This window comes from Pteropus alecto, unplaced genomic scaffold, assembly GCF_000325575.1.
Source record: "Pteropus alecto unplaced genomic scaffold, ASM32557v1 scaffold131, whole genome shotgun sequence".
NCBI lineage: Eukaryota > Metazoa > Chordata > Mammalia > Chiroptera > Pteropodidae > Pteropus > Pteropus alecto.
The window spans coordinates 18795949-18822565 of record NW_006434709.1 but is presented as its reverse complement, the minus strand read 5'-3'; the positions used below and the strand labels follow the sequence as shown (position 1 = coordinate 18822565).

At 46.6% G+C, this 26617-nt stretch overlaps 1 protein-coding gene, 1 long non-coding RNA gene and 1 other non-coding gene across 3 annotated transcripts; 2 read left to right on the top strand and 1 right to left on the bottom strand.

Annotated features, from left to right (window-relative positions):
• The first annotated feature begins 90 nt into the window (after window positions 1-90).
• Window positions 91-18953, top strand: LOC112477921. The gene is made up of 3 exons (XR_003045681.1): window positions 91-472; window positions 10680-10942; window positions 18540-18953. It is a non-coding gene; the product is annotated as an uncharacterized LOC112477921 (long non-coding RNA).
• KCNK12 (potassium two pore domain channel subfamily K member 12) lies at window positions 2114-3949 on the bottom strand. Its single transcript, XM_006909613.2, has one exon. It carries the CDS (start codon window positions 3240-3242, stop codon window positions 2253-2255), a length of 990 nt encoding a protein of 329 aa, XP_006909675.2. The 5' UTR covers window positions 3243-3949; the 3' UTR covers window positions 2114-2252.
• Window positions 9714-9832, top strand: LOC112478117. Its single transcript, XR_003045710.1, has one exon. It is a non-coding gene; the product is annotated as a 5S ribosomal RNA (ribosomal RNA).
• Window positions 18954-26617: the final 7664 nt, after the last annotated feature.

Below are 26617 nucleotides of genomic sequence, written 5' to 3'. Positions count from 1 at the left end.
GAGGCAGGTCCTGTTTTCCTGCTCTGGGGATGGGATTCTGTGCTGTTCCTGGGCCTCACTTCCTCTAGGTTGGCTACTGTTTTGCCTGCTATTAAGTCCTCATGGTCTAGATGCCTCTGTCATGAGATCTTTACTTCCCCCTCTGGATGGTTCAGATTCTCAAGTTATTTCTCGTTGCCTAGGTGATACCTCTGATTGGATGCCTTTCGCTCTTTTTTTCTTTTAAAGGGATAAACCTGACACTATTTCTAGGTCCCATGAGAGGGCTCTGCCCTAGAGAACGTGTGCCTCTTTGAGCATGCAGTCCCTTCGGTGTGACCGCAGCCATCGCTCAGGCACAGGTGGGGGTGCTCGCAAGCTGGCCTGAGTCACAGTGGATCCTGGAAGCGTGGCTCTCTAGAAACCTACCTTTCAGGATTTAGCAACACTGACCTCTCTCCTGGCTGCTCCACCCTCCTGGCTTCACCTCCAGGTTAGTGCCCGTGTTGAAAAACCAATCCCAACCCAAATGAGAAGTTACCAAAGTAGCCGGAGAGTCACTCAGATCCCAACTCATTTTTTCCTTCCTGCCATGGATTGGAAGGGGAAAGAGGAAGCTGACATTCAAGCATGACTCTTAATGCTGTGTGTGTGTGTGTGTGTGTGTGTGTGTGTGTTCCAGGCACATGTGCTTCCCTCACTGCCAAGGAGGGAGATTTCACGACTTTCAAGGACTCTTGGGCAGACAGTGTGAGGCGTCCAGTGCTTTTCTAAGACTTCCTGTCAGAAGCTATATATATTGGTGGGCCACACTGTGTCTGACTAGACTCTGGCATTTGTCCTTGAGATTATCATCTTTTCAGATGAGGACATGGGCTGAAATGATGGGCATCTGGGTTTCCTCTAGGTCAGCGACTCCTATCTGGCAGAGGGTGAGAATCTGTCCCTCAACTTGAGGATCATCCAGAGCAAAAGCTGAATCCTAAAATTGCTTCCATCTACACATTCCATCAGCTCCCTCTCTCCTGCCTTCCTCCACCTCCAATACGGCCTGTGCAAGGAGGAAACTAATTCGCTTGATTATTAGTGGGGACCAAACGTTTAGAATGGGATGTGCCCCTCAAACATTATGGGCTCTGGAGCCAAATTCTCTGACATTTGTAGGATGGCTGCGTTGGGTTTTTGGTGCTGCAGGCCCTGGGGCCCCGTGGGTGCAGCTGGCACAGCCCTAATTCAGAGAAGGAGTGGGGCTGGAGGCTGCACTCAGCACTCTCAGGCTCTGTAAAGGGAGAAAACATTGAACTGATCAGTGGGAGTTAGGGGGAAAAAAATCCACACCAACAAAGCAAAATCTTGTCTGAGAAGACTCAGACATTCCTGGTTAATGAGGAAAAGCATTCTGGTGGATGATGCTGGTGAAAGAAAGGAGGGTTGGGGGATTCAGAGATGAGCCAGGAGCCTCCAAGATCAAACAGCTGAAGCAAAGCAGGGCTCCTGCAGCTCAGTGCTCCCCTCCTGGCAGGCTACTTGGGTTTCGCTCATTAGAAGTAGCTGCCCTATGTGCTGTGCTAAGCAGACTAACTCCAGGCTGAGAAAGGCCAACTAAGCCCCTTACCATTGCAATTTCCAAATCTCAGAGAAATGCCACAGTCCGCAAGTTGGTGCTATGTTTTATCTCATTGCATAATACTACACCATTCTCTGTGTGTAGCGGCTGTTCTATATATACATATATATACATCAGGAGGTAACAGATGGCTCTCCCCACCCCCACCTGTCAAAACTGTGACTATATCACTTCTGACGACCAGAAGGAAGCTGCTAGGCTGGGCCAGGATTCTAAATGCTGCGGAGGTAATTCAGAGCCATGAAAAGTTGCACCATATGTTTTGGGGTTGCCGGCTGCTTATGTGCATGGGGGCCGAGTTTAATGCCAGTCTGCAAAACCCAGGGCTGGCACTCTCCTCGCTGCGGTATGCACCGGGGTAAGGGTCTGGGGTGCCACTTTTTCTCTCCTTGGAGAATCTGCTGGGGCCACGGTTCTCCAAGAGGGGACCCACAAGGAAAACAGGCTCCCCCAACACCTGCCCCTGATAACATCAGGCCTGGCCAAATAGTATTTCTTTAAAAAAAAAAAAAAACTTTTTTGGTTTCGTTTTATTGGATAAAGATTAAGAAAGCGCCAGCGTCTGAGAGAAGGAAAGCAAGCCACGCCCAGCGGTACGCCAGCCTGGCGAGGGTCTCTGGCGCAGCGGGGCTGGCAGGCGGGCGGTCTACCTGGAGGCGCTGGTCTCCGCCAGGCGGTTGTTCATGATGCCCAGCGCGCCGACACCGCCCGAAAAGCCGTTCTGGCGCGTGTTAATGCAAACGCTGCGCGGGTAGCCGTTGGCCGTCTCGGACAGCTGCTTCTGCAGCAGCGCCAGCGACACCTTGTTGGAGGCCGTGAGGTCGCGCATGGAGATGAGCTCTCCCGACAGGCGGCGGCCCTCGGCGTCGCTGTCGCCAGCCGGGTCGGCGCCCAGTGCGGCCAGGCGGCGGCGCAGCCGGGAGCCCGGGGTGATGGCGTTGCGCCGGGCCAGGGGCGCGCCGGGTGCCGGACAGCAGCGCGCGCAGCAGCGGCAGCTCAGCTTGCGCAGCATCCAGTTGAGCACCTGCTTGATGAGGATGGAGATGACATTGAAGAGTGAGTAAATGCAGCACACGCCGAGCAAGATGAAGAGGAAGTTGCCCAGGCGGTAGAGCCCCTGGTTCCGGTAGGCGGCGTGCTGGCTGCTCACTAGGTCCCCGAAGCCGATGGTGCTGAAGGTGACAAAGCAGAAGTAGAGCGAGTCCACGTAGTCCCAGCCCTCCACACTGGTGTACATGGCCGAGGCGCAGCACGAGAGCAGCACGGCGAACAGGCCCAGGATCAGCAGCACGTGGTACACCGAGGGCTTCCAGCCAGCCAGGCAGTCCGCCTCGGAAAGCGCTGAGCCCCTGCGGAAGGTGGTGGGCAGCAGGCCGCTGCGGCGCAGCTGGCGCTCCCGGCAGGTGCGCATGATGAAAGCCAGCAGCGAGATGATGCGCTCCAGGAAGAGGTTGAAGAACAGGATGGTCCCAGCGCAGCCGAACAGCCCGTAGGCGATGAGGAAGGCCTTCCCGCCCACCGTGGCAGGGGTGGTCATGCCGAAACCTGGGAAGACAGGGCAAGGGTCAGCGAGTTCCTGGCGGGGCGCTCGCCCTATGTATGCAGGTGATGACCTGGCTCCTATCTTGCGTGGCATCGCTCAAGTAGTGGGGAAACAGTACTTAGACATGTCTCTCCTTTGGTGGCACTAGACATTGTTCCTGAATTGGCAGCGCCTAAATTGATGGAGGAGACATGGCCCCTCCTGTTGAGGAATCTATAAATCAAAATGGGTGGGGCAAGATGGTCCCTGGGAAGGACCCATCAGGACACACAAAACAATTCACAGCACAGGTGCAAACCACTTGGATACCTACAAAGCAAGTATCACCTGCTCTCTCAACCCTAGAATTAATTTTTTAATATAACCAGTGGCACATGTGTTAGGGTAGAATTCCATAGAGGCTTCATCTTATGTGGGATCTCTGGGGACCAGGTAGAGTGTGTTCGGTCTAGGTAGCTATATTTGATGGTCTCTGAAAAATGGTTTATGAAACTGACAAAAGGATTGTTTGAGAAAGAGTCCACAACCTTCAGAGTAAATGTGGTTCTGCCATTAGGTGTCAGCCCCTTCTCACCCAAGGACTACCATCACCCTTGCTCACACTTGCAGCCTGGGGAAAGGTTTTGGCCCTGGGGGTCCTGTGCTGCATGTGTCTGGGGTTGCTTTTGTCCTGGGAGGTCTGCTCTGTGCCTGGGCAAATGCTTATTGCTTAGAACTCTTAAAATTAAGTCTTAACTTACCTACTTGTTCAATGCACTGTCTTTAAGAGAGATTCTTTATCAATTGATTTCTGCAGAATGTTTGGCTTTCCACCAGTGTGCTCAGTCCATGCCATCCAGGGCAGCGCAGAGTGGCAGCTCTGCCCCTCCAAACAGCTCAACCTGCAGCTGTCTTTAGTATCTTTGCGGGACCCATGATTGCCTGACTCTGGTTATGGGAAGGGGTTTAATTTCTGGGTAGGAAGATTTACTGCTGCTTGGAATCTGAGCTGAAAATGGATCATCTGTCTGGGCAGCACCGTGGCACTTTTCAACACTTCTACAGCAAAAGGCCAGGGGCATCTTTGTTTAGGTCATAACCAATGTCAAGAGGGTTTCCTGTGTGCTATTAGTGGGGTGGAGCTGGCCCTGGGAAGTGGGGAGTAGAGTTTTGTCTCCTTTGGCTTACTATTTCCTTAAAAGGAGCAGAGTAAAAAAATTTTTTTTTTTTCAGAGTAATTCCTTAAACCTGTGTACTAATAATTCTGTAGACCCCCTGGAGGAAATGCCCACTTGCCTGACCATAGTCTTGATCTTATACTGAATGACTCAAGTTAGGAGAAAATTTTATGATGACACCCACGTTGAGGAAGACGGATTATATTCCCATATTCGGAATTTGGTCACAAGAAAGTGAAAAACCAAATTAGCAGTGTAACCAAGAATTCGATAGAGGGATTTTGCTATACTTTAAAGCCAAATTTCAATTATTAAATTCATTAAAAAGAAATCAGCTCTGAATCTATAGTATTTCCCCCTTATCTACGGGCTTTTTATGATTTTAATTACCCATGTTCAATCATGGTCTGGAAATATTAAATGCAAAATTCCAGAGATAAAATATTCTTAAGTTTTAAATTATGTGCCATTCTGAGTAGCGTGATGAAATTTTGCGCCATTCAGCTTCAGATGTGAATCATCCCTCTTTACCCATATTCATACTGTATATGCTATCTACCTGTTAGTCACTTAGTAGCCATCTCGGTTATCAGATCGACTCATGGTATTGCAGTGCTTGTGTTCAAGTAACCTTTATTTTACTTAATAGTGCCATGTTTACATAACTTTTATTACAGTAAATTGTTATAATTATTCTATTATCATTAGTTATTGTTGTTAATCTCTACTGTGCCTAATTTATAAATTAAAATTTATCATAGGCATATATGGTAGGGCCTCTACATGGCAGTACTATAAGACATGCAGCTGGAAGATCAAAATCCACCCACTCATTCCTTAGCAAACATTTACTGGACGCCAATTTTGCAGGCCTCTTGCTAGGCTCAGGGATATGGTAGAAACCAGACAGATGCAGTTCCTGCCCTCATAGCGTCTCTGGCCTGCCTTCTTAGAGGTTTTGTCTTTTTGCTGTCAGCAGCTCATCGCTGGGCCAGGGCACAGCTTTTCCCTGCTTCCCCCACATGACAGCTGGGCCAGAACTTGTCCTAGGGTCTCCTCATGGCTGTGACAGCAGGCCCAAAATGATGCCGAATGCTTGACTTGCTGTGGCACTATCTGCCCAAAATGAAGTGGACAGGCAGGTCACGGGTATTTCTGACAACACAGAGGGCACCCAATGCAAGTACCTCTCTCACTGCCCCCCTGATCCCTGAGGTCTGACTCCTGTGCCTGCTTGACCTTCCCTTGCTTCCTAACCAGAGCAGCGTGGTCTACCCTTCTTCTCCCATCAATATGCTTGGAGCTCAGGGGGGTGCTGAGGGCCTGGGGTCAGGCTTCTTGCTAAGAGCAGTGGGTCCCTGCCTGGGCTGCTGCCTTAGCCAGATGCTTCCTGGAGTGGAGGAGCTATCCTTCAAGCTCTGACAATCTTTGGGGATCCAGGCTGGTTCTGGAGAGGGACCTTGAAGCTTCAGGCAGAGAAAAGGCAAACTCAGCCACCCTGAGAATCCCCTCCTTCCCCAATCACACCCTGTGGAGGCGTAATCTGTCCCCGGTTCTCACCAAGCCTGCTATTTTGTTTATGCCACAATTGATCTGCCATCCCAGTTTGCAAAGAGCAGACACTTGGGGGCTTTATTATGCCACTTTGACAAAAGCTGTGAAGCTCGTTCCCACAGCCTGTCTGGTGCCGCCTTCACAAATGGGGCCCTAGTGACAGGGCCTCTGGAGTTCAGCTCGAAGAGCCTGGAAGCGAGATGGGGAGGCCAGCTGCAATCTCTATCAGGTGGCTTTGGGTGGAGCCGCTGTGCCAGTCAGTGGATACATCCCATCCCTCCAGCCACCCTCTGAGGGTGGCATCATCAACCCCAACAATGCAGGCCAGGACATGGGCCAAGGGAAGTGAGGGTACTCGCCCGAGTTATAGTTTATAAGTGGCTAAGCTGACCCTGAAGCCCATCGTATGGTGCCAGACAAATAGAAAGTCTTGCCTCATCACCTTGGGGACTTTTTCCGATTGTCTCTTCAATGTCAGCTTTGAGGAAGAGAAACATAATTGATAATCCAATTAAGATATTTTGGGGGAGTAAAAGGGCACTACTAATAATTCCCCCAGGACAGCATGTACAAACCAGGGCTATTACAAACAATTGGGATGTTTGATTAAAATGCAAGGCAGGTGTCACTCCAGAGATTTATTTAGTGGGTCAAGGGAGGGGCCCAGGAATCTGCACTTTAACAAATGTCTCCTGGTGATTCTGACGCAAATGGGCTAAAGCCCTTCTTTTAAGAAATAATGTTATAAAGTATTCCTGATGTCTCTTCTGGTTGGAATCTGCCTAGTTTCAAATATTTTGATTTAACTTTTTTTTTTTAATTTCAGCTTTATTGAGGTACGGTTGACAAAATTGTAAGATATTTAGAGTGTACATTATGATACTTTATTGATTTAAATTTTGAGTGACCTAAAACCCTTGTGGTGGACATTGTACCTGCCTGTCTACTAACCATCATCTCCACCTCTAACTGTGGAGCAGCCAGTCCTCTTGGAGAACTGACCCAACTCCAGGAGTGGGCTCTATTCATCTAGGCCAGTCAGGGTTATCCAGTCCCTTATCATGACTGACTCAAGGATGGATAGGCCTAAGCCAGTCAGTGCAAGGCATTTCTGTGGCTACAGAAATTGGCTTAGCAATGGGCATGTGACCCTATTCAGGCCAATCAAATGAGAGAAGAGTTTCTCTGACACTTTCTAGGTTAAAATCTTCTCCCTCTTAAAAGGAGCAGAAGGTAGCCCCAGGGTGGTTGGCAGCCAACTATGGCCATGAGAAGGAGCCAGCCTTAAAATGAAGCTAATACTGTAAAAGGCCAAGTGGATGTAGCCTGAAAGAAATGAGGCCTTGATGACTCTTATGAGCTGTCAAATCAAACTGGCCACGCTGCCCAACCTACCTCTGGACTTCCAGTCGCATGAGCCCATGAATCCATTTTCTTGCTTCAGCCTTCTGTGACTTGTAACCAAACATACACAGACTGGTGCTGATGGCTAAGGAAATAGTACCAGACATGAACTCAAAGGTTTGATTCCTGTTGTGGCCTCTATCAGCCAAATGATTGAAGCAAGTCATTATCACTAACTCCTCTGAGTCTCGATTTCTTCACCTATAAAATGTAAACCTCCCAATGTGAACCCTCTTTGTGAACTGTAATACATTCTGCCAAAGTGTGTTCCTTAAGATGAGATAATAGACTTAATGGGGGGCGGGGCGGGGGGAGAATTCCCATGATTAAAAAAAAATGAGTTAAAGTGAAACAAGTTTATATATTGCAGGACTTTTCAGAGCACTTACTGTGTTGGTGTGACTTATGAATCCAAGGGGGTTATGCTAACACTATCCAGTGTTCCGAAAACCAATTTGACCGCAGAATGGTTTTAATCACCTCATGTTTCAAAGAGTTATTTTTGAGAAAGGCTGTACTCTACCCTCATGAAAAATTAAGAATGAGACATTTAAAAACAGGCATGAGGATTTCCTACATTTTAAAAAAGTCGCCACGACTCTGCAATGTCTAGAACAGTGCCTGGTATGGTAGAATGTGCTTGGGCCAAGTTTGTTGTGTGAATGAACAGACTCTCACTCTGCTTGTTTGGAGCAGTAATTTTTGGACTAGACTACTTATAATCCTCCTAGATATCTTGTTAGATTCTGGGGCGAGGCTCACAATTCTTCATGTCCAACATTGTCCCAGCTGATGACACTGCAGCTGGTCAGTGAACTTTGAGTAGCAAGTGCAGATGACTTGTTGTATTAATTATCTTTTGGGGCCTGTCCAAAAGATAGAAATGAGATTGAATACCCCTTGCAACTTAGAGCTACATCACATTGGCTATTTTGAAGTAGGCCGCCCAGATTTGAATCCTAGCTCCATCACTCCCTAGCTGTGTATTTTTTGAGCAAATTAATTAACCTCTCTGTGCCTCAGTTGTTTCATCTGTAAAATGGAGATGATACTATACCTACCTGATTTTTTTTGTATTAAATTGAGTTAATATATGCAAAACACTTAGAACCATGCCTCATACATTAATAAGCCCTTAATAAAGGTTTACTATTATTATGAATCTACTCTCTACAGTGAATGAGGAAATCTTGTAAAATTAGGCACTGAAAGTTATTTGTTGACTGAATGACTGAAAGTAAATATTTTAAGAACTTCTAAAGGCTGAGAATTAAATATCAGAGAGAGTGGGAAAGCTGAGGTGTGGGGTCAGTGGGTAGGGAATGGGAAAGGACACATTAGGGTTGGCAGGTCATCCAGTTAAATATGAATTTCAGATAATGAATCATATTTTAGTGTAAATATGTCCCATGTAATGTTTGGGACATTCATTTTTATCTGTAAAATTTAACTGGGAGTCCTGTATTTTTATTTGCTAAACCTGGCCATCCTTCCCATGGGCCCTCTAGTCTGCTAGGCAAGCTCCTCTGAGAATCCTTTCCCAACATCCCTATCTCATCTGATCTTTCCTGACTGGCTGGAGGAAGGATTAACAGCCTCCTTGTAATAATCAAGAAGCCTGAAGCTCATTCCAGTCTGGGCCTTGCCCAAGGCTAGGCCAGCAGCCAGGTCTTTCAGTGCCCCTCCCTTTCCAAACAGGGGACAGAGAGATGCGGGGTGGGCTGTGAGGTGCTCTGTGGCTGAAGCTGAGACACTGACTCTCCCGGAGAAAGAGGAAGGCTCTTGGAACCCCAAGGCTGCCCATGTCATCTTTATCTAAGTCACTCCCCCAGGGAGGACAACCACCAGTCTGGAAAAGCTCCAAATCTTTTGGGAGGGACGGGTCTGGAGGAATGGCTGAGAAAAGTCATTAAGGTATTCAGTGGGGAATGAAAATGCGGAGGGGATAATAATAGCTGACACGTGTTGAGCCCTCACTATTTCCAGGCACTGGGCCAAGACTTCATATACATCAATGCATTTTGTCCTCATAACAAATCTACAAGGCACTGGGTTTCATTCATTATGAGCCACAGCCTTTTCCTTTAATTATAACATTCCTGAAATCAAGATGCATCTTACAACCAATGACCTGGCTTAGTTTATTTGATAGCATCTTAAATTCTTTTTTTTCCCCCCCTCTTTAATTCCCCTCGCTCCCCTGACCTATGGATGTTGCTGTCTCCCCTTAAGAACTGGATCTCTGAAGGCGGGGCATCTCCTCCCACGGGCTCGCTGTGCACACCTAGAGCCTGGCACACCTGGGGTATGGTCCATGGCTCCACCTGGGGTGCAAACCCAGGACCTTCTGCGTGTAAAGCAGACGTGCTAACCACTACACTATGCAGCCACCCAGCATCTTAAATTCTTAATGGTATGCAATAATGGTGCATTTAAAATTGATGGTGTTGTCTACAGCCATGCCACCCTGAACAAGCCTGATCCTGTCTGATCTCGGAAGCTAAGCAGGGTTGGGCCTGGTTAGTACTTGGATGGGAGACCACCTAGGAAGACCAGGTGCTGTAGGCATAAAAAATAAAAATAAGAGATTGTAACCTGACAAGGTCCTTGCAATCTATCAGGTCAACCAAGGGTTTCCTCACCTAAAATAAAAATAAATAAAATAAAATCGATGGTGTTTTAGATTTGATGAACAACCATGGGAATTATTATCATCCCCAAGTGTGAGATTAATAAACAGAATTACATTTAATAGATAAAAGGCACAGGTTAAATAATTTGCCCAGATTCCAGAAGTAGCAAGTGGCAGAACCCAGACTTGAAAGGAGAAGATAGAGCTTGTGATGTTATAAGAGAGAAAGTCAAATACACAAGAATTTGGAAGAAAAAAAAGTATGTTGCTTCTCACTGGAGCAGCAGTTTTTCACTCCGGTTGCACAAAAGAATCACTTGGGAAACTTAAAACCAACCCCAAGGCCCATGAGCACCCAGGCAATTTAGGTCAGAATCAGGTCAGAGGTCCTCCTGGTGGAGTGACTAGGAAAGACTCATGGTGGAAGAGATATCCTGCTCAGTCTTGAAGAGTGGGTGGGATTTCGAGAGGAAGTAGGGGCGTGGTTTAAGAAAAGCACGCCCGGTGGGAGAGTGCACAGGACGGGCTGTGGCGGGGTGGGGAGGTCAGCCTGGCTGGTTCCCAAGTGCAGCTCAGTGCCTGGCCCACCAGCAGTATGCAATAACTCTTGCAGATGGAGTGGGTGAACCTGTGGAAAAAAGACGAGGCTGGGAGAACTTTCCCTCCAACTCGTACTGGAGCTGGACGTACAGGAGCTTTGTAGGAGTGAGAGCATCACCTGGCACTTCTAGAGGCTTCTCCGGCACCTGAGCAGGGCATCTGACAACATGTTTCGTCTTCTAGAAACTGATAGGCTCTGGAAACCTCCAGCTACAGAAGATAAACTCAGCAAGTCTCCATTCCTGCAGCTTGGGAAGGGCCGACATCACCTTTCTTGGAGAGTTGAGAGCAGAAGATGGTGTCAGACTCTGGGACCTCCACTAGCAAGTAATGTGGACATATTACTTCTCCCTCTGAAAGTGGCCTGATGACAGCCTTCCTCAGAAGGTTATGAGGAGTAGATGAGGACGGGGCTCCCACATGCTTCCCACAGTGCCTAGGACATGGTAAGTGCTCAAAACCCAGCAAGCTTAATTGGGAAACACCACGGGCAAGTAGTGGCCCTTGCATCACGGCTTAAGCGTACCCCGGTTTCACCTGATGCGAGATATAGACAAGCCATGACTAGGAATTTTGGCGGCAAGGAAAACCTCCCCTGAGACCAGCTCTACCGCTGACTTGCCATCCTTTCACCTTCCTGGGTCTCAGTTTCCTCAGCTGGTCCAGGTGAGTGGCATCACCCACTCTGGGCTTGGGTCGGGGGGAGGCCTACCAAGAGGGAGGCGCCACCTTCTCCAGTCCCAAAATTGAGTGTGGCAGCCGGGTGGGATACTGGAAACGGGACTGTTGTGGAAAAGTTGAGACTGTGGGCTGCTCTCCTTGTTGGCGTTTATGGAGTTGTCTAAATAGCAGATTAGATGGACAGACACCCTGAGGGCTGCAAGCCTGGTTTTCTCTGCTCCATAGCCAGCGTGAGGCTGGGCTCATACTGAATGCTCAGTGACTCAGGCCAAAGAGGCGCCGGCCAGCAAGGCGCATGGAAAAAGTGGGCCCCTCCCCATTTTCCTGTTTGCTTTTGGCTTGTTTTGTGGGGGCCTTTTTTGGGATGATCTTCTGTGTTTGATGAGAGCAGGAGGGCTGGTGATTTTTAACATTAGGGAAGTTTTGGTTAGGTATGAGCAATGGGCAAGTGACTCCAAGAATCGGCTTTGAACCATGGCACTGCTTTCCTTGCTGGTGGGGCTGACTCGAACCTCCCCTCACTCTGCGCTTCGTCTGTGCGATTAAGGTTTTCTCTCCTCACCAGAAATCATTCAGCAAAATGAGTTATTAAAAGCTGGTTAACTACTCCTACCTCCGGGTAGCTCCTGCTTAACAACCTCTCCCGGGGAGCAGCTGTCAAGCTCAGGCCCCGTGGAGCTGGCTGGCGGGAAGATGACTCATTTACATAGAGCCTGTCCTCCGTCCTGTTCCCCCCACCCCCAGATCTGTCCCTGTCTCTCTGATGACTAATCTTTTTCAGGGATGAGATCACCACCCTTCCTGCCCCCCACAAAAAGAGCAGAGCCCTAGCCTCAGCCCAGAATTGTGAGAGAAAACTGAATCCGAGACCAAGGAAAGCAGGGACAGTCCCTGAAGGGACAAAAGCCTGGCCAACAAGAGCCTGGAGTCAGGGCAGTGAGATGAGAAAAGCCCAGATGACTGCCTTGGCCCTGTTCCTTGCTCCCCAACCTCAGAATCCCCACACAGGGCTGTGGTAGGGCACATGCTGCCTCTCAGAAAGGCAGACAGACCTGGCTGTGGGGAGACGGCAAGTCTATCCACCTCTGCTTGGAAGTGTCAGTACAATGTCAAGTGAATCACATTTTACCTCAAAGCATTTGTGATAGATGAGCAGATTTTCAGAAAGGAAACCAATGGTGGTTCCTGTAAGCAAAGACTCCTGCTCTCACGTGGACAATTCCAACTCTGCTCAGTCAATTCAGTTTTTATACACCTGGAGAAGCACCCCGCATCCCTGCCCGATAGAAGGCGGGGGCCTCTGTGCCCAGGCTGAGGGGAGACATAAGGAAAGGGGCCGAGAGCCTGAGAAGCTAGATTCCAAGCCCTCTGGACAACTCCCTCAGGCCTGGGGACCATTTCTCGGGCTCTGGATCTATCAGTCCAAGGAGTTGTCCCAGGGCTTGCCTCCTGTCCCTAACCTCTTCTCACGGAAGGTGGCCTGGTTGGCTGTACCAGAGGAGTGGTAAAGATGAGAAGGCAGGATGAGAACAAACCCATACTTTAAAGCTGCAGCCAGGGAAGCATGCTAGAGCATCCATAGAACCCTGTGTCTGCTCTGCTGGCTGGCTGACATGCCCGCTGCCCAAGGTCAGTGAAGGCTCTCTGTTAGGTCCTGGCTGGGTCATGAGGCCCCTGGACTGAGGCTAAGGGGTGATGCACCCCCTCTTCCAAACCAGGTAGGGGCCAGTTCCTACTTCACATTCTGTTCTCAGCTGCCTACAAGGAAGGGAGGTTGATACCTGGCTTACAGGAAGTGAGGGATGGAGGGGCTTGCTTTATGGAGCCCCTAGCCAGTGCTCAGACTCTGCAGGTGCTTCCACAGACATATCCCCAGAGTGACTCCTGGGAGTAGGGGGTTATTGTCATTATTCAGGTGAGGAAACCAAGGCTCAGAGAAGTAACGAGTGAAAGAACACCACCAACACGCAGGTCTAACCGCCACACCCACGTCTCTTTCCATTGCACCTCGAGGCCTGATTTAGCCTTTGGTTTAGAGAACACAGCTGTGATTTTGCTCTGAAACATGCAAATTATTGTACCAAGCCAGGGACTTTGCCAAAATGCCTGCCCTGGGTCTGTGGCATGAGTGCACCAGATCCTGAGTGACAGGAGGTAGAGGCTGGGGCTCGGTGGTGTCAGGGACCTCGTTCAAGGTCACAGAAAATGGCACAACCAGGACTCCTACTCAGGTCTGCCCAGCTCCAAGTTCTGCTTCCTTCCAGGCATCACCTTGCCGTTAGCCTCTCCCCCTATTTGCACAGAGAGGCTCTGATGACCTGGGACCCAGACTCCCTAGTTTCTCTCTCCTTCTGGTCTGTTCTGCACATTGTTCTAGATCGATTGTGTTAAAGCACAGCTCTGCCAGGATTGCTCTCCTGCTCATACCATGCCGAGCTCTTATTTGACAGGAGGATCTAGAATTTCTTAGATTGGCATTCAAGGCCCCGACCCACTTTTCTGGCATCATCTCCCCTCTTTGAAACTTCTTCAGGCCCTCAGGTTCCTTCACTGACTTAGTCATACACATATATTCATTTCCCAGGTATTTACTAAAAGCCTGCTCTGTGTCACGCACTGGGGGTGGGACATGAGGTGAGCAAGACAGTCAGAATCCACGCTTACACAGAACCTAGCATCCAGCAAATGTACCAGGAACGTTCTCGCGTCCATGCCTGTGCACCCACTGTTCCCCAGCTTTCAAGGTCTACAACAACTTATAGCCTTTTCTCTTCACCTGTCTGCATCCAATTCATCACCTGGTAGCTCTTTCAGCCCCTCAGGCATTTAGCTATGTGCTGCCTGTGACCACTGTTCCAGAGCATCATTTAACCCTTTCAGTTTTTCTGTGTTGTCTTGTCTGTAGGATGCAGCCAATGTCTTAGATGTCCTCTCGCCCTCTATAAAGCGGGTGCTCACAGAACAGCTGCTAAATTCCTGACAGAACTGGCAGTTTGTCTAGTGGTCACAAGCAGGTGCTGTAAGAGTCAGGGTTTCCATCTTAGTTTTAGTTAATTTATCTGACATGTTCCTGAGACCTGCTATGTGCCAGCTAGGGAAGGAATATGATGATGTGTGATATTGTCCACACCCTGCAGCCAGAGGCCACCACGAACACACCCACAGTTGGACAAAACTGAGTGTACTGACTCATGGCGACAGGGGAGACTGTATATCATGGGGAGCTGCGGGGCGTCTCAGTTCGTGAATAGCAGAAAGGACTTATTTAGGATTTCAGCTTGAGTTGGGTGATTTTGGGGAAAGCTCAAGGAAGCAAGGCTTTGCTCTGAATTGGATGCTGCCAAGGAGCAGGGATAATTCTAGGGCTGGGTGTCTTGATAATTCTTACCTAGAAGGTGGGACTAATGGAGCAAGTTTAAAGCTGTGATTGGTCAAGAAGCAGCAATCGCTCACATTAAACAGAGGGCAGCGCCTGGTCATTTTTTGTGGTTTGGATGGTGTTCTCATTTGGTCTATGTTCAGAGATGATTATGGGTGCGTGGTCTTGTTTTCATCTCACTTCATCGTGGTCATAACACTTGGTCTGATGTAGGAGTCCTGTGAAGCGGCTCGTGTTCCACATCAGGGCCCCCAGCCTCGCTGTGAGCGCCAGGCTAGATCCCTGCTCTCGGGGGCGGCTCTGCTCTTCTCAGAATGGCTCTCCACTCAGCGTTCCACCGCGGCATTTGATTGGATGCCACTCAGTATTTGTTTTTAAAGCAATTCTTTCCAAGTCTTCCGATGTATTTGGCTGTATCTGTGCCTGTGTGTGCGCACACACATGTATTTAATTTCATAGGTGATACACACCCCTAGGTTGTGGGTGGTTTTCATTTTAATTTTCTTCTATATGTTTTTATAAATATTTCACATTTCCTGTGGTACAAATGGGGCAGTTGCTACTTTGGAAACTATAACTTGTCCCCCAATAAGCATTGTTATGTTTAAAAACGTATAAATAAAATGAATAAAATAAGGCCTCTGTTCTCAAAAGAATGATCGTTATGAAAGTAAGAGCCTGGGTGACGCTGGGGGACGCTGGGAAACAAGAGAAGAGACCTGGGAAGGCTTCCCGGAGGAGGCGCTGCTGGCTGAGTCATACAGATGCCTTAGCCAGGCAGGTGGAGGTGACGAGGGAGGGTCTGGGAGGTCTGGGATGTGGATTCAGGGGTCATATGGATTAGACTTCCCAGGGGTCATGTACAGTGTGAGAACAAGTGCCCCTGGGGAACTCTTTAAAGGGCAGATGAGGAGCCTGTGAAGGATGCTTTCATTCAGTCAATGAATTCTTCTTTCTTTCTTTCTTTATCTAGATCTAACTATCTGGTTAGAAAAACTTATTATATTTAATTTTCTTTAAACACATACCTTCTCCCTCCTTCACCCACTCCAGCCAAATATTTATTGAGGACCTACTATGTGCAAGGCACTGTGCCAGGCACTTGGGATACAGCAGTGATCCAAACAGATGCCTCACGAGGCTGTATTTCAGCATGAGAGATGGATAATCTACAAACATCATACACAAGTAAATTATGGGATAAGAGTGTTCCAGGCCAGTCAAGAGCTGGAGCAAAGGCCCTCAGGCTAAGAAATGGGGGGGTAGAGAATAAGAGAAGAGAGAAAGAGAAAGCACACATTAGACATAGAGATTAGTCAGCAACCCTCTCATGGACACGCTCGGGGCAAAGTTTAACTTACACAAATGCCCTAGAATATGAGAAAACCTAACATTCTCATTTTAACTTTGAATGAGAGATAAACAGATAAACCAGTGGTTTTATGAAAAGAGGAAAAAATACACTAAATAATTCAAGTAGATTTCAAGGGGCAATGGAGATGTTGAATATAACTGATAACTGCCTTTCTTTTCTGTCAGCAGAATCTCATACCATTTAAGAAGGAATTAAGATTATAAGAACAACCATTAACATTTTAAATAACCCTAGACAGTACGTAGTGCAAATTTTTTTTGTCTTATTACATTTGGTCATCACTATAACCCAGGAAAGAGAATGTCATCCTTTTCCCCATTTTATAGACAAGGAAATTGAATTTGTGGGAGGTAATGTGACTTCGAGTCTGAGCAAGAATTTGTACCTCCTGTCTCTCAATCTCATCTCTCAAGCCTAACATCTTTCAGTTATAACAAAATATTCGAGGGCATGTCAGTTTTATTTTGTATACAGTGTTTACATGCTCTCACTCAATGTTTACTTGTTAAAACTCTACATGACGGTAATAATAATAAATAATGTGATAATAAAGCCAGTCACTCTGGCTGCTATGTGCAGAGGTGGGATCAGGGAGTCCATTTTGGGGCTGTGGCATCTGACGGATCTGGGTGGCCCAAAGCACGGTGGTAGCAGAAGGGGACTAAGGAAGGGCGGCCAAAGGGAGGACATAAAAGCAGGAGTCACTAAAGTCACTAAAGCCAGAGGAGACAACTGGTTTATAGGAGCAAGAATGAGGAGGCAAGGAAGCTTCTAGAAAGATCTAGTAAGATAGACACCTAACAGTTTCCCTGGGACTTGACAACTAGCTGGTTCTAGGCAGGAAAGGACGGGGCACAGCCTCATGGATGGCAGACTGCAGGGGGCTATAGAAGGTGCCAAGGGGGGGGGAAGAAACAGACACGGGGAGTGGGGACAGCCCTTGAAACCGCTTTACCAGGGAAGGCTAAGCTTACGGTCATGCCTGGCAGAACTCAGGGTCAAGACAGGTGCTTCACTTACTTAACCACAGGGAATGTCATGAATTGTATGTTTGTGTTCCTCCAAAATGTATATGTTGAAATCCTAACCCCCAAGGTGATGGTAATAAGAGGTGGCACCCTTGAGAGGTGATTTGGTCATGAGGGTGGAGCCCCTATGAATGGGATCAGTGCCCGTATAAAAGGGACCCAGAGAGCTCTCTCGCTGACTTTCTACCATGTGGGGACACAGTGAGAAGGCAGCTGTCTGGAAAGCGGGAAGACGGCTCTCACCAGACACCAAATCTGCTGGCACCTTGATCTTGGATTTCCCAGCATCCAGACTGTGAGAAATAAATGTTTAAGCCACTCAGTCTATGGCATATTTGTTATAGCAGCCTGGATGGACTAAGACAGGGAGGCTGAGTAACTTGCCCTAGTATCAGAATATGGTGGTTAAAATTCCAGGCCCTGGAGTCAGAGACATGGGTTGTATCTAGGCCCCACCACTCATTCAGAGCTACTCGCCACACCTCGTCTAGCAAATAGAGACAGTATTACCTCACCGAGTTGCTTTGAGGATCAGATGGGACAGCTTCTGTACTCAGCAGAGTGCTTGGCAGAGTAACTACTCAGTAAATATGCTTATTATTAAGGTCATAAACCCCACAAATGGCAGAGAAAGGAGAAGGTCTAGCTGGGCAGACCTCTGTCTTGAAGAAAATACAAATGATGGTCTGAAATTTCATAACGGCCTGTCAAGTATCAGATCTTGCTTTAAAGGCATTCACTCTCTGTCTTAGTCTGTTTAGGCTGCTATAACGCAATTCCATACACTGAGTGGCTTAGGGTCCCTCTTGTGGGGACTCTAAATGCCATCTCTATATTAAGTCAGGTCATCAGAAAATAGCAACTGCGGACCATATTATCCTTGCTCCCCACAGAAATGCTTTCACTATGGTTTAATGTTTCACTTCCTGACTTTAAAAAGGGATGATGGAAACAACTTTTTGAAGATTATGTCAGGCTTCTGCAAAACCAAAGGAAAAAATATCATTGCCTATGTCCCTTATTTAGAGATGTATGCGATTCATTTCTCCTTGAATTAAAGATCTGAAGTGTTGGTTTCCTGGGGGCACTTGTGCCCTCGCTCCCTTTTTCTTGAATGCTGAGTGCCCAGTTTGCCTGTGCAATGGATGCTCAGAGCCAGTGTAGTGATCACTTGCTATAGGACTGTCCCAGCGCTTGGTACATTTCTCACCAGTTTTCAATTATCTTTCAGCTTCCATCATCCCTCCCTCTCCTTTCCCTTGTCTTTCTCCTGTCCACAAGATCTGTTGAACACCCGCTATGTGTAAGCATTCTGCTAGGACACAGCTCTACCCTCTTAGAGCTTACAGTTCAACTTATACTAGTTTTATCACTTGTTCAAATCCTTTGTGGCAGTAAGCTGGCTTTTAGTCATATTTGATAAGCAACAGCAATTTCTGGAAATCCTCAAGTCACAGCAGTCCCACCAATATATGCATCTCTTTCTCCAAGATGGTCTTTAAAATGCGTACCGACTATGCTTCACCCAGGAAGGTTCTGAAATTAGGTTCTAAAATGCATACCGACTATGCTTCACCCAGGAAGAAGAAATTAGAACATAGACATGCATGGAGAGAAGTCTATGTGAAGACGCAGAGAGAAGACAGCCACCCTACATGTCAAGGAGAGAGGTCTTGAACTTCTGGCCTCCAGAATTATGAGAAAAGAAGCCATGCAGAGAGAAGACAGCCACTCTACATGTCAAAGAGAGAGGTCTTGAACTTCTGGCCTCCAGAATTATGAGAAAAGCTGACCAATACAGCCTGTTTGCTAAGCTGCAGCAGCCCTGTGTTGCTGCACCTTGCTTATTCTGTGTTTTGCAGCAGCGTTGGTAGCAGGGAGCTCAGATGCAAAGCTTAGTTTCTGAGCCTTGATCAGGAGGCTGTGTTTATATTTATCCTGCTAACTTCAGGGGACTGTTTATACCCAGAGCAATAACCTCCCAGGCGAGGTGGGGGCAGCGGAGGAACCAGCTGCTTCTGTCAGACCCACTGAGTTCCTCCGGAGGGGGCACACAGGCTCAGGCCCTCAGGCCCGTGGTTCTCCTCTCATGGGCCACCTCTCTTCAGGCTCTCTCTGGTGCTGGCTCTTCTCACCCCCACACTGGGCTTAGGCTCCAGGGACAGAGTCTAGTCGCCCTGCACAGGAGGATTGCACAGAGGCCTGCTGCTCCTCAGAAGCTCTCTAGAATATGCACAGCCCAAGGACTGGTGCCTTTGCAAATGAGTCACAATTCTAGTCTCACTCAGATCCAACACAATACCAGGTATTTAGTAGGTGCTCAGTAAACAGAATAAGAAGGAATTTAGGTTTTTAAAAATTACAGTGGTCCACGCTTATCCACGACTTCGCTTTGGGCAGTTTCAGTTACCATGGTCAATAACAGTTTGAAAATATTACATGGAAACTTCCAGAAACAAGCAATTCATAAGTTTTAAATTGCATGCCCAGGACCTGAATCAGCCTTTTTTCCAGCATATCCGGGCTGTATATACTACCCACCCATTAGTCACTTAGTAGCCATCTCCATTATCAGATCAACTGTCCTGATATCACAGTGCTTGTGTTCGTGTACCCTTATTTTACTTAATGATGTCCCTTAAGTGCAAGAGTTGTGATGCTAGCAATTCAGGTATGCCAAAGAGAAAGTGCTTCCTTTAAATGAAAAGGTATGTACGTATAGGAAAAAACAGTATATACAGGGTCAATATGATCCGCCAGTTTGGACATCCACTGGGGGTCTTGGACCATATCCCCCAAGCATAAGGGGGGACTGCTGTAGTCTAGACTCATACCTTCATAAATGTAAAGCGACTCTGCTGCCGGTTCTCCCTTCTTGCTCTGTTTCTTGGGAGATTTCAGGGGAGGGTCTCCTGGAAGTGGGCGCCAGCCACCCTGGGCTTGACCTAGGGCCTTGCATCTGAACTGAGCTTTCTGGAGCCTATGAGAGGTTTCAGCTGGACCCTGGCCACACTGCATAGATTCTTTTGTTGTCAGAGAAATCACTGCCGCACAGTGACCCTTGAGGTCCTCAGCAGGGACAGCATATGAGATGATGGTACCAAAGCCAGGTGAAGGTGCCCAGGCTTCTGCTGCCTGCAAAGAACTCAGGGGTGTGGGAAGCCAGTGCATGCCACAGCGAGCAGCCAGGAAAGACACAGAAAAGCTTACAGGTTTTCTGCACTGGCTAGTGGAAAAACTTTATACTCTTGGGTGGATAAATACATGGGTCAGCCTACACACTGACATGCAATGTATTCTCTTTAAAGGAATTATTTTAGGTGGGAATTTTAATTTACTCGAGCAGGTGTGTTAATGTAACTGAGAAAGAGAGCTGCCAGAGCATTATATCACAAACCCTGTCACAACCACCACCACCACCACCACCACCACAAAGAGCAACAATCCCCACCACAACAAGCACAGACGACAACCACGTTTTTTTAGCTCTGATCGTTACACTGTTGCCTTCCCTACTAGGCTTCTATATACTAGGACTGATGGTTTTAAAGGTTATTTTCACACATAGTTTATTCACCTTTCCTCCCAACCATCTATGAGGTGGGTGCTATTGTTCTGTTTTCAGATGCACCATCTGAGGCTCTACAAGGCATGGTTTAAGGCAAGAAGGTTGGGGAGGGGGTGTCAAAACTTGGGTCAGTGACCCTAGAATGGCTAACCTTCCCCTTGTGGGTCTCTGATCTCTGACAACACAGTGTCTAGGGATTCCAGAGCAAGAAGCCCATTGGAAGCTCAGCTGTCCCACTAGGTGCTTCTGCCCTGCGGCCAGTCACCCCAGAAAGCAATGGTATATTCTCTCAGGCACCTGCTCTATGGGTTCTTTGGGAAAAAGGATAGAGAAAGGATCAGGATGGTTGTGAGGATGCTGCCCATGGACTGGTCTTCTGCGAGCTGGGCCAGCAAGATAGGGCTGCGGGATGGGTCAGTCCCCACTGCTCTCTGCCGCTGTGTTTCTGGAGGTCCGTAAAAGGATGTGTAACATCTTTAAAGTCTTTCCCATCTCTCGGTGAAGGAATGAAGCATTGTCCACTCAGCTTCAATTCTCAAAGTTGTTTCTGCCACTGATGGGAGGAGGGCGAGGGTGCTTGTCACCAAAGAGCCAGGAGGACATCCCATCACTACTGTTGGGAGCAGGGGATCCCCAGATGTTGTCTCAAGTCCCTGGGGCCTGTCCTCCCTTAGCTCTTGGTGGCAGCAAAGGCTGAGCAATGTTCTAGAACCATCACCACCAATTTCACCTATCCTTCTTTTGGACTGACCTCCACTTGGACGACAGACACACAGACATGCCAGCCCTCCCCCTGCATCGCCCCATCCCCCCACACCACCCCTTAACAACACGTGATGTCTGAGGTAAGCTAGGCCAAAGGAGTTCTCATCGTTAGATCTTAGTGAAGCCTCAGCCCATCCTTCAGGGAGGCCTCACAGCCGGGGAAGCCCTGGTACTTCTGCCCAGGGCCTCCACCATGAACGTCATCTCTGAATGACGGATTGTTTACTGAGAACAGCAGCTCGGGAAGCCTTTCTCTTTCAAACCCCACCTTTCCAGGCCCTAGAGCTGGCTAGCACCATTGTTCCAAGTGTTCTCACTAAAACACACCAGTCCCGTGTACCTTCCTGAGTAACTCACAGGTTGAGAAAGCTATAATTTCATGGGATTTGTTTTAAATGCTCTTTGTTGGCAGACGTGGGCTCAACATGAGCGCTCTGTAATTTTCCAGCCTCCTAAATGGCCCCCCTGTGGCTAATACGTACCACGCACCAAACATAACCCACCCTCTTTCCACCCTCTAGGCAACCCAATTACTCACTCACATGGTCTACACCAGGGCCCTCCTTGGGGGGTCCTGTGGAGGGTGCAGTCATGCTTCTGACAAACTATGGCACATGCTCTCCAAGGAATACTGTGCTTCCTCAAACAGGGATGCTTTAAACAGTTTATTTCTACATTACATATCAATATATGAAAAGTAAGACTCCAAATTTTAATCCAGAAAAAAGACTCAAAGGAATATCTCCATAGTTCTATTTTAGAGGAGGAAATATGGGAATTTTTTTTTTTCATTTCTTTGTGCTTCTCTTTTTCAAATGTTCAATAATGAAGATACATTATTTTGACGAATTAAAGATTATTCATTTTGTTATTATTTTTTAAAAGCAGAGTCTAACAGTCTGGTGGGGAGAGAAGTCGGATCATCACTGGCAGAAGCAAAACGAAGGAGAAGAGCCAGGGAAGCCTGAATTATTACAGTGGGCTCTGCAGAGGAAGTGGCCTTTGAATGCTACGTGGATTTTGGATAAGAGAAGGGGAGAGGACAGGAGAGTGTGTTCTGGGCAGAGTATGCTGTGGTTAAGACCTAGAGGTGCACGATACCAGGTCTCGTTGGAGTAGAGCTAAGGTGCAGCAAGGGGAGTGTTAGCTACACTCAGGCCAGGGCCATCTGCAATTCAATCATGTTAGTATCTGTTACGTCTCTAAATTCCTCAGTCAGGCAGCACCAAGTCTGCCGCTCGGAAGGGTGTGGGGTGGGGGGCGGAATGGCAGAGGAGGCAGGGGCTCCTGAGTTAGAGTCTCAGTCCTGTCACTCACTAGCTCTTTGATCTGAGAAAGCCCTTAAGCTCTCTTTGCCTCAATTTCCTCATCTATAAAATGAGGCTATGAATTGTACTTACTTCCAGAGGACGGTGGTGAGGAGCAAGTGAGATAAAGTGTGTAAAACGTTTTGCATAGCGCTTAGAAATGTTGACCATTTGTGCTGTTAGAGAACAAAGAACAGAATTTCTAAAGATAGGGGATAAGGAAGTACAGAGAAGAGGAAGGTGGTAGAATAAAAATTCCAGATTGAATTTCGCTAAGCTTCTTTTGCTTTCTTTGGGTAAACAATTTGCTCAGGAGGCCAGCTGGCATTATCTATATGCTCTCTTGGGGAGGAACTCACCCCACGATCTTCTCCCAGAGAAAGAGACCACCAGTGGACAGGGAAAAGCTGTAAATGCAAGAACTTAAGTGCCCCAGGAACAGCCCTTCCCCTATTCAAAAATTTGCTATGGCTTCCCAGGGCCTAGAGCTGTGGGGCCTAGTTTTCTGGCTTGGACTATTACCACTCTGCAATTATTGCAAGGGCGTCTGAATCTATTTATTCACTGAGCGTTGTTCTCAGCCATAATAACTTTCTCCTACATGCTCATGCTATTTGTTTCCAAATATATGTAAATGTAAAACCATTAATGCATTTAAGAGTGGTATTGAATTAATTCAGAGGACTTTGTATAAATACGTGTTTCTCCTATTAACAGATGCTGAAAGTATATATGACCTCTATCATATGTGTTCTGTAAAAATATTTCTAGCATTTAACGTGATCCTCAGATTTCAGAAGGTTGGGAGACTTCTACTTCACGATGATCATCTCATCACCTGAATGTATCTGCTCTCCTTGTAAGACCCTATTAAAATGATGGTAAAAGGTTATAAAGGTGTAAACCATGACACTGAGAACGGGGAGGGAGGCTTCCAGGAGATGAGGAATGTCAACATATCTCTGGAAGGTGGACAGCAGATGAAAAAGTGTTGATAATGGAGGTGAGTGCAGCTCAGAGAAGGAGACAGCTGAGGAGGGGAAGGAGATGAAGTGCCCCAAGGAACCCTGGGAAACACCACATAGATAATGGCGGGCTGCCCACCCACTGACCTACAGAGAAACTTGAGTCTACAAGTTTATGTACTCTGAGTTTCCAGTTACATTTTGTACTTAAATGTGAAGGGAGAGCCATAGTTCAGACATCTGAGAAAAGCCTGCGACCTCTCTCTTAGTTCTCCTCTTAGCTCAGCCACTCCTTCATCTTTTGGAAACTAAGGTTCTGTCTTCAGATCTCTTCTCTGCTGGGTCCCATGATCACTCCCTGGGACTCAGTGGTTCTAACCTCAGCTGAAGAGTTTAACAAAATACTAATTCCTAAAATACTTAGGAATAAATCTAACGAAACATGTGAAGAACCTATGTAATGAAAACTATAAGACCCTATTAAAAGAAATCAAAGAAGATACAAAGAAATGGAAAGATATTCTATGTTCTTGGGTTGGAAGAATCAACATAATTAAAATGACATTATTACCTAAAGCATTATACGGACTTAATGCAATTCCCATCAAATTCCCATTGGCATTTTTTAAAGAAATAGAACAAAAAGACATCAGATTTGTGTGGAAGCACAAAAGACCCTGAATTGCTAAAGCCATCCTGAGAAAAAAGAATGAGGCTGGAGGCATCACTCTGTACGACTTCAAATTATACTACAAAGTGACAATAATCAAAACGGCATGTTATTGGCAGAAAAACAGATACATGGACCAGAGGAACAGAATTGAGAATCCAGAAGTAAACTCATATTTACATGGGCAAATAATTTTCAACAAAAAAAACCGAAAACATACAGTAGAGAAAGGAAAACCTCTTCAATAAACAGTGCTGGGAAAACTGGAAAGCCACCTGCAAAAGAATGAAATTAGACTGTTGTCTATCACTACACACCAAAATTAACTCAAAATAGATTAAGGACCTGAATATAAGACCTGAAACAATAAAATGCACAGAGGAAAACATAAGAACGAAACTCAAGGACCTTGGACTTAAAGAGGATTTTATGAATTTGACCTCAAAGGCAAGGGAAGTAAAAGCTAAAATAAATTAATGGAGCTACATCAAACTAAAAAGCTTCTGCACGACAAAAAAAAAAAAAAAAAAAAAAAAACCGTCAACAAGGTAAAGAGACAACCATCCAAATGGGAAAATATATTTGCAAGCAACACCTCCGATAAGGGCCTAATATCCAAAATATACAAAGAACTCATACGACTCAATAACAACAGAAAAACAAATGATCCAATCAAAAAATGGGCAGAGGACCTGAACAGACACTTTTCCCCAGAGGACATACAAATGGCCAACAAATATTTGAAAAGATGCCAACATCGCTAGCTATTAGGGAAATGCAAATCAAACCACAATGAGATACCATCTCACACCTGTTAGAATGGCTATAATCAACAGGACAAGTAATAACAAATGAATTGATCAATCATACGATCCAGCAATCCCTCTACCGGGTATTTACCCCAAAGACTTGAAAACTCATATCTGAAAAGATATTTGCACACCGATGCTCATAGTAGCATTATTCACAGTGGCCAGGGCACGGAAGCAACCAAAGTGTCCTACGATAGATGACTGGCTAAAGAAGCTGTGGTACATATGTACAATGGAATCTTACTCAGCCATAAGAAGAGATGAAATATTGCCATTTGCGACAACATGGGTAGACCTCAAGATAATCATGCTAAGCGAAATAAGCCACACAGAAAAAGTTGAAAATCACATATCACTTATATGTGGCATATAAACCTAAAAGCAACAAATGAACAGGACAAACAAACAGAGACTCATGGACATGGACAATAGACTAGTGGTTACTGGAGGGGAGGGTTTTGGGAGAGCGGGGAGGTAGACAGGGTAAAGGGGGTCAAATATGTGTGACAGAAAGAAATCTAACTATGGGAGGTGAACACACAATGTAAATATATATATATATACCTTACTGTTAAAATGTACAGCTGAAACTTATTGGATTTTGTTAACCAATGTCACCATAAAAAAATAAATTAATAATAAGAAACTACTAATTCTTAATCCCTACCCCCAGAGAATATGATGCAATTGGATGTTGGGGGCACAACCTGAAAATTAAGACTTTTTAAAGCTCTCTGGATAATTTTAATATGCAGCTGGGGTCAGACCCACTGCCCTAGCTAATCTTTGGCAGGGCTTTAAATAACTCTTATGAAGGGCTCTCAGCCTGCCTTGCCATTAGAATCATCTAGTGAACTTTTAAAATATCAATTCCCAGGTCGGATCCCCAGATATTCTGACTGAATTGGCTTACGGTCAAGTCTGAACATTGATTTTTTTTTGAAGGCTCACAAATCCGAGATCTGTATCTCAGCCCTGACCTTTCCCTTGAGTTCTAGACTTGCATATCCAACTGCCTGACATCCAACTTGTTTGTTTGTTTGTTTGTTTGTTTACTGACCATCTCCCCCAACGAGAATGTTAGCTCCACACAGTGGGGCAATTTATCTACTTGTTCACTGCTGTATGTAGTATGTGAAACACAGACACACAGCATCTATACCTCACGTTTTTCTGGAACTCTCCAGTTTCAAACTCCTTGATGCATAAACACATTTTGGTGCCCTGTGCATTGCTCAAAGGGGCTGGAATGAGCTCTAAATGACATGCATTTTTTACTACAGTGTCACCACTCTGAGGGTGGAAACCGTGGAAACATTGCAAGGGAGAAGAGCTAGGGCCTTGTAGATGCTGGCTCATTCTATCATATTACATAGAGAAGCTAGGCCTCCCCTGCAGGGTCTGAATGCCTCCCTCCTCCCTTCTCCATCCTGGGGAGGGGGTCCCTTCTCCATCCTCAGGAGGGGACAAGGTCTGTAACTGGGAGAGAATTAATCACTACTCAACTCCAAGTCTGAATCTAGGGTGCCCTTCAGCCATAAACAGCAATATATAAATATATATATAAATAT

Coding starts and splice junctions, on each gene's coding strand:
- KCNK12 (XM_006909613.2), bottom strand. CDS start 3,242: ATGCCACGCAAGATAGGAGCCAGGTCATCACCTGCATACATAGGGCGA.